Source organism: Equus quagga, chromosome 14 (assembly GCF_021613505.1).
Source record: "Equus quagga isolate Etosha38 chromosome 14, UCLA_HA_Equagga_1.0, whole genome shotgun sequence".
Lineage (NCBI taxonomy): Eukaryota > Metazoa > Chordata > Mammalia > Perissodactyla > Equidae > Equus > Equus quagga.
This window is the reverse complement of record NC_060280.1, coordinates 71,483,007-71,491,761: the sequence shown is the minus strand read 5'-3', so window position 1 is coordinate 71,491,761 and position 8,755 is coordinate 71,483,007. Positions and strand designations below refer to the sequence as shown.

The 8,755-nt window shown below is 37.0% G+C and overlaps 1 protein-coding gene across 1 annotated transcript; it reads left to right on the top strand.

The window, feature by feature from the left end:
• Positions 1 to 1,629: 1,629 nt before the first annotated feature.
• On the top strand, positions 1,630 to 2,568 carry LOC124225789 (putative olfactory receptor 10D4). Its single transcript, XM_046638451.1, has one exon. It carries the CDS (start codon positions 1,633 to 1,635, stop codon positions 2,566 to 2,568), a length of 936 nt encoding a protein of 311 aa, XP_046494407.1. The 5' UTR covers positions 1,630 to 1,632.
• The last annotated feature ends 6,187 nt before the right edge of the window (positions 2,569 to 8,755 follow it).

Sequence of the window (8,755 nt, the reverse complement as noted above, 5' to 3'; positions counted from 1 at the left end):
CCATAAATTCTCACTGCTGAGACACCTGGACTTGCCCTAGTTCCCACCATTCAATGAGCTGCTTTTTCATACATTTATTTAATTCTCTCAACTACTCCAGTTACTGGTGCTTGCAGTAAGTCAATTGTATTGGTTCAATGTAGTAAAATAACATAATTTATTTATAAAACAACACATAAATATGAAAAGCATTAAATATAAAACTATACATGTAAACATATATGATATGTGTGCCAAAGCAATTATTATTCCACTGAAGTATATTTTATAAAGGAAATCACAAAAGTTTTAATCTTTAATCAGTTTCCTTCTCCCTCTCATTTCTAAGGTGCAATTATACCCAGTAGTTAATCACTCCCTGGCTCAGTAAGAGGCCTGACTTGGGGGATTAATACCCAAAGGGAAACCAAGGTTATTTAAAATCTCCTGTGTTTGGAAATTATTGCACTTCTTGGAGTTGGAAAGGAAATTACTGTAAGAGAGCTGAAGCACATTTAGATTTATGACACTCTGCTTGAAAGTGATTGAAAAGGAGAAGAATTCAAGGTATCTACCTGCAAGCTTCAAGCTGATGGAGAGATGGGGATTTAGGCAGAGGAGGACTCCTTCCTTCTGCTGGAGAAGGAAAGGAAAATAACAGTCAACATTGCCAGCCGGTTATCTTCCCTTTTTGCCAAGTAAGGGCCCAAATTTTGTCCTTCATTTTGCTTTATTTTGGCTCTCACTTCCTCCCCTCATAATTACCAAAAAAAAAAAAAAAGAGAGAGAGAGAGATAGTGTCTTAAGCAATAGGATTATCTATAACTTAAAGATTTCACTGTGTTGGAAAAGCTAAAACAAGTAGAAAAATACCAAAGTTTTTCAAAATATGGAAATTGGAAAGGGGCCTCTACTACTCCTAACCTTGTGCCTTCTCTTGTCATAAAACTGGGCAGTTGCTTAACTTGGATCTAGATAGACAATTCCAGATTTTGGAGACTGAACTTGGGGCTAGCAGTTACTCATTGTACAAATTCAGGAAAATGGAGACTACCAGTTACTCACATGTACTAAAATCCAGAGCACACCAACCCTGTTAATGTAATTTTCTGTTTGTTAAGAGTTATCTAAGGCCCTTATTTCAGCTAGTTTCTCACTGCTGACCCTCATGCCTAGGAAGACACTGTGGGAAAGATTCTGTATCTTTTCTAAGTATGGTTTTTATGATCTTAAATAATTTTGGAGAGTTATTGTTATCTTAGGTGAATATTTTTTAAAAAGTTGTATGGGACCTCATTTGCTATGAAGATATCAAGTCTTTATTTTTATCCTTTTAGAATCACAAAGTACACTCAGAATTAATGCAATTTAGCAGTGTATATGATGAATGGAAGCTAGGAGGTTCGTCATGTAAGGCCTCTTGGTGATATTGTAATAAGGAGCATCTGTAAATAGAAACTGCACTGCAGAGAGACATCCAGTATGGAGAGAAGCAGGCAAATCAAGACAGTTCTAACAGGAAGCACCACTCTCTAAAAATCTAGATCATTTCCTCCTTCTTTATTTCACTGATTTAAACACAAGTAATTTGTGTACTAAATTTAACCTCAAATTTATTTTCACAGACACCCAAGAGTTGATTCTTCCATAAAAATGAGAAATCACACAATGGTGACTGAATTCATCCTGCTGGGAATCCCTGAGACAGAGGGCCTAGAGACGGTGCTTTTTTCCCTGTTTTTATTATTGTATTTGTGTACTCTCTTGGGAAATGTGCTCATCCTTACAGCTATCATCTTGTCCTCTCGGCTTCACACTCCTATGTATTTTTTCTTGGGAAATCTCTCCGTGTTTGACCTGGGTTTCTCTTCAACAACTGTTCCCAAGATGCTATTATACCTTTCAGGGCAGAGTCAAGGTATCTCTTTACAGGGCTGTGTGTCCCAGCTCTTCTTCTACCATTTCCTGGGCTGTACTGAATGTTTGTTGTACACAGTCATGGCTTATGACCGCTTTGTTGCCATATGTTATCCTTTGAGATACATGGTCATAATGAACCACAAGGTCTGCTTCATCTTGGCCACAGGGACCTGGATAGGTGGCTGTGTCCATGCCATTACCCTAACCTCCCTCACCTTCCAATTGTCCTACTGTGGCTCTAATGAGGTGGGCTATTACTTCTGTGACATACCTGCAATCTTACCTCTAGCCTGTGGTGATACATCTCTAGCTCAGAGGGTGGGTTTTACAAATGTTGGTCTTTTGTCTCTCATTTGCTTTTTTCTCATCCTTGTTTCTTATGCTAGAATTGGGATCTCCATATCAAAAATTCGCTCAGCAGAGGGCAGGCAACGAGCATTCTCCACCTGCAGTGCACACATCACTGCAATTCTTTGTGCTTATGGGCCAGTGATCATCATCTATCTACAGCCCAATCCGAGTGCCTTGCTTGGTGCTACAATTCAGATATTTAATAATCTTGTAACCCCCATGTTGAACCCACTGGTCTATAGCCTGAGGAATAAGGATGTAAAATCAGCCCTGAGGAATGCATTTCCCAAGAGATCCTTGGCTCTGGAGAATAAATGAGAAAATCTAAAGTTTTGCTGGACAGAGAATTGATTCTCCATTTCTTAGGACAAATTCTCATTTGCAGTTGCCAAGGCAACCTGAAATTAAATGTGCTATGAATCAATCTACCACTTAACCTCACTACGTTTTGAAATATATGTCTGTTTTCCTATTTCCTTATGTTTTATAATGAAATATAATTAATAGAGTCACTAAGCAGACATTGAACTGATTCCTATGCTGGTTGGACACTCTCCCAGCACCATCATCTTCCCCAAAACATTTCTTTGTTCCGTAAGTCTTCAAAAGAGTTAAGAGAACATGGCTTGATAAGCAGTGCATAGGTCTGGACCCGGATCCGAACTGGCAAAACCCCAGGCCACTGAAGCAGAGCGTGCGAACTTAACTGCTAAGCCACCAGGCCGGCCCCATCACTTTTATTCCTTAAGCCATTGTGAAGCTGACACCTGTATTCCGATCCGGTGTTCATACTAATTGCTTTCCATCCTCCTAAACATAAACACTTACTTTTTCTTCCCTGAGCTCCCCCTTTGGCAGGCAAATCTGAAACAGGCATATGTTTTACAAGCTCCACTCTTCTGTTCTTTAAACACACACACACACACACACACACACACACTTTTTTGTTTTAAGCATTTTTCCACTTGTGACTACAAAAAACAGATGGAAGGCCAGCCCTGGTCGCATAGTGGTTAAGTTCTGTGCGCTCTGCTGCTTTAGCCGCATGGATTTGGGTCCCAGTGTGGACCTACACCACTGGTCTGTCAGTGGCCATGCTCTGGCCACTCACTTACAAAATAGAGGAAGATTGGCAAAAGATGTTAGCTCAGGGTGAATCTTCCTCAGCAAAAAGAAAAAAAAAGAGAAAGAAACAGATGGAAAGACTAAAAAATAATAAACACTTGTAAAGTATGATTTAGGAAGTCACTGAATTTTACCCCAACAGTTCTCATCTAACATATATTAAAATGTAATTCCAGCTAGTTCTGTCTTCTCTTCCTTCACCTTTGACACAAGGGCCAGGTTTACAGGCTCAGAACCTGGATTCAGAAATTTCTTTAGTTAATGGGACAATCAAAAGTAAAATCCAGATCTTCTGATTTGCGAATCAGTTCTTTTTCTGCTTCACAAACTTATAAATGCCAATTGAGAAATTTATAGATGATCTTGATGCTATATAACATTGCTTAATTTCCAGACAACTGATCATAACAGTAAATGTACTAAATAAAATATAATTAATCATTTTATTGTAACAGGGCATCTTTATTGAATTTGAACTTTGATCTCTCTGAACATAAAGCATGTAAAAGCTTTCAATTATACGAAAGAAATAATTTCTACCTTTTATATTCTGATAAAGTGCTCCTAGAAACTTCATCCAATTGACTTTTTAAATTTAGACATAATTTCAATCTTTCAAAAAAGTTGAAAAAGTAGTACAAAGAATCCTTGTAGACTATTTACTCAGATTTCCAAAATGTCATCATTATATTTGTTTTATTTCCTCTCACTCTCTTCCTCTACACACACGTGCATACACACACATACACGTTTTGTGTACTCATTTTTTGTTCTGAACCAGAGTAAGTTAAAGACATGATGAGTTGCAGACATAGTGTTCCTTTTTTCTATAAAACTTACCTACATTGTGTTTTTCTAAAAACAAGAACACCCCTTTATATAACTGTAATATAGTTATCAAAACCAGGAAATTAACATTGACAATAATCTTACCTAATCTACAGACATTGTTTAGATTTTACCAATTATTCCAATAATGTTCATTATAGCAAACAAACAAGCAAAACACGAGATCATGTATTGTGTAGTTATTTCTCTTTGGTTTCTTTCCATCTAGAATAGTTCTTGAGGCATGCTTTGTATTCCAGGACATTAATGTTTTTGAAGAGTTTAAGCCTGGGATTTTGTAGAACATCACCAGTTTTAGTTTGTCTGATGTTTCCTCCTCATTAGATTCATATTATACATTTTGGGCAGGAAAAACTCAGAAATGAGGTTGTGTTATTCCCAATATATTAAATCAGAAGGCAATTGCTGTGGATTTGTCCCTTTACTAGTGAGGTTAATTTTGATCATTTTTTAAGGTGATGTCTTCCAGATTACCAAGTGCAAAGTTGTTATTTTAATTTTGTAATTAATAGTGGTCTTTTTTGAAGAGGGAGAAGTACTTTGCAACTATGCAAATATCCTGTTACTCCTCGAAATTTTACATACTAGTTTTAGCATCCATAGATGATTCTTGCCTGAATCAATCATTATTATGATAGTTGGCAAATAATGATTTTCCAATTTAATCATTCCTACTATTCTTATTAATTGATTTTCTAATGTAAAGAAGAGTTTTCTTTTATCCTCTATTGATTTATAATAAAATGACATTCTAAGAAACTGAATTAAGCATATGACATCTGTCTTGTTGAGAATGTGATAGAGGCTCAGCTCGAATCATGGGGTGAGTTGATGATACTAGGATCTTATCTCACTGGGGAGGAACATCCCTCCTTAGGAGAGGAGATGTAAAAGATATCAAAAGAAGATTCTTTCACTGGACTAGATGACATCTAAGTTCTCTTCCAACTTTGACATTCTAATTCTGTGATTCCATATAACTGTGGATCATTTTATCAGATTGGGGAAGTGGGATTATGGAGAGAGGAAAGAATGCAAATGGTGCATGATAATGACACTGAATTTTTTTTTCTTGGGATGAAATCCTTGGTAAATTATCCAGCAAATAAAAACAATTTCTCATTCACTTGCTTAGTGACTGCTGGTTGCAAATATAGACATGAAACACTAGGCAAGCCCACCAGTCAATCAAATAACAGGATTTATTTATTTTAAGGATATAGAAGACAAGTGTCACAATCAAGATATATTACAGAGGTATTAGCAACGTTTCTCAAGACAGAAGATACAATATTCTTGGACCTAAATTTCACCATTGAACACAAGGCTGTTAATGATAATATTGGAATGAGTAAGGTTACCTCTGGAAACATTGTGATTACCTTCAGATACAGACTAAAGGATAGTAGAACATAAAGCCAGACCATTCCTGTATATACGTGCTGCCGATTGCCTCAACCTGGGACAGATAGACCTCATTAATCTCAGTGTTATAGGAATACACAATATGATTATAAGATAGAGGACAGACACAGTAAACTCAGACCATCACAAAGTCCTCAACCATTGCTTTCAGAGACTGTGGTCTGTGAAGTCTTCTGTGAGTACATTCTTGAACTAGATGCTGCAGAATTAGAAAAGGAATCCATTTCCAAGAATTCTCAGGAGATCACATCAAAAATTCCATTGTCCATGTAGCTTAGCATTTACTCTCAATCTATACTCTTACATCACCAGACACTATTTTGGAATTTCACATTTTATACAAAATGAAATTGTCCTGTACTCTGTACTAGTCAGAAGCCCTGAAGTCAAATGGCCTGGGCCCAGAAGACTTAGAAAACATGGTGGCTTTGCCCATTAATATGTTAATATCAAATCTTCATAGTTTCCCTTACCTGTGTGACCATATGGTATGAAATGACTTTGTCTAAAACTCACTTAAGTAGGCAAAAAACAGTGAAATGGCAAACTCTTAATAGTTTTGGAACATTGGTAGGAGATGGACACTGAGTAGTGTGGGATCCAGTGTTGTATAATCAAACATAGAGCAAATCACCTGTGTACAGTGAAGGAGATTTGGCTGAGGAGAAAGAAAGGCTATAAACATTGCTTACAGAGTTATATATGTGGAGCACCCTGATTATAAGGTGAGTTAGAATGACTATACTGAGTATAAGGTCATGCACCTCATAATGATGTTTAGGTCAATGACAGATCACATATATGACAGTAGTCCCATGATTAATACGATATAGCCTAGGTGTATAGTAGGCTATACCATATAGGTTTGTGTAAGTGCACTCTACGGTGTTTGCACAATAAGGAAATAACCTGATGACACATTTCTCAAAACATAACTCCATTACTAAGCAATGCATAACTGTACTGCACTCATAATTGCTGTGACAGAAAACAAGACTCAAAAGAAACAAAAATTGATAGGTTAAGCATATATTGGATTATGAATTATTAGTCAACACGTATTTATTGATTACTTATTATGTACAATAGTTAGGATCTGTAAATGGTCAAGAAGTGAATAAAATGAAGATGGACCCTAAATTTAAGAAACTTACATCACATGAAGGGAGCCTTAAGTAAAACCAGGAGACTATCACGTCACCCTGTAAATTTCTGAATATTGCTAAAATCAAGAATATTTGAAATTCCTTTACCGAGGAGGGGAAGAAGTATTTACATGTGAACCCTTTCCCAGGATATGACAGCCTAATATTATAATAACCTTCTAAATAGCATGTTTCTCACAATTTAATTTTAAATCCAAATTCACAGTTTATGGACTCCAAGCAACATGCACAGACTGACTGGCATCCTGATTGAGGTGACATCAAGATTTTCTCCTTTCTCTCACATTTCTCTGCCTATGTCCCTACCCTCCAGAACCACTAGGTCTCTCTCATAGTTTTTGATTGAAATAGCAGTTGGGCTGAAATTATAACATGTACTGGGTCCTAAGAATATTATTTTGCTTGGGATGTTGTTATACGGCTAAGATTTGTTTTTATTTTGACTATTTTAGCTATTGAGCTGGTTTTGTGAAAATCATCATCTATTTCCACTTCAGAAAGTGGAAATTAATTAAGAGACTTTGTGTTAGAGCAATTCAAATTCAGAAGTACTAAAGGAGCCTCATGCAATTCCATCAAGAGAGAGACCAGAAATAGCCACAGAAGAAGGAACCGTGACCCCAAATAAGGCACCTCAGTCTTAGAATATGATGAATACGAAATTGTGAAGGGAAGAATTTGGGACTCTTAAATATTTAGACTTTAATGTTCAACAAAAAGGCATTTCATATTTATATTTTAATTTCTTTCTGAAATTCATATTCAGAATTGATATTCACAGGCATTTAATTTTGTTGATGCTACATTATCTGGCATATTTTAACACTGTTATGAGCGCTCATTTTACAGCTTCTTCTGTAGAAGTATATTGAAAAACATGGCTGGGAGTAATTTGCGATGAGAAATAGAGAATGCATTGTTGGCTGAGAGTAGAGTGTGTCCTTGATATTAAATTAATTTATGTTCTGTTCTGAAGAGAGAGCAGCGGGATAGTCTGCTGGATGGTCCAGGAAGCTCTGCCTGGGTTGCCTGGCAACCAGCTGGCTGAAGTCAGGGTCCTGCTTCCCCAGAGCAGAAGGGGGAGGGCAGATCAAGATGCTGCTGGTTCCAAGGTTTTAGAGGGAGAAAGATAGGGCATTCTCTTGCATTCTTAATCCACCTTCATTAGTAATAAAACTAACATTTTATTTTGATCCTCAATTGGATCTTTATGTTTTTCATCAGTTTTTAGTACTCAAAAATGAGTGAGAGAGCAGAAAGGTAATTGATTAGAATCCCTCAATATACGTTACTACATTAGTCTATCCTCAGGTTGCTATAATACTTCACACAGCCCTAGTGTCTTAGAGAAGAATGGATGGGTTTATAACACACAGTTCAATAACTTAGTTCAAAATTCTTCCTAACCTCAGCCTATTATGTATGAAGAAGCATCATAAATACTATCCAAGCCCATGACAAGCTAAGCTTTATACTGAACACACGAGAAAAAGAGTAATTCTCTATCAGTGATCAGAGCCTTTTCAAGTAAGATACTACAGGGGCCAGCCCGGTGGAGTAGTGGTTAATTTCACACGTTCCACTTTGGTGGGCAGGGGTTCGCCAGCCTGGATCCCAGGTGCGGACCTATGCATCGCTTGTCAAGCCATGCTGTGGCAGGTGTCCTACGTATAAAAAGTAGAGGAAGATGGGCATGGATGTTAGCTCAGGGCCAGTCTTCCTCAGAAAAAAAAATCAAGTAAGATACTACACAAGAGAAATTAGCAACTCCCCTCCTCCCTTCCATCTTTTGATCAATGACATTACAACATACTCAAATGCCCAATTCAGAAACAAAGAGCACAACTTTACGTTTTCACCCTCTCACTCAACAGACAGCCTGTTAAGTTCTACTACTCTATTTCTTAATTATTTTTCATTTATTTATCACCCAATCTCCT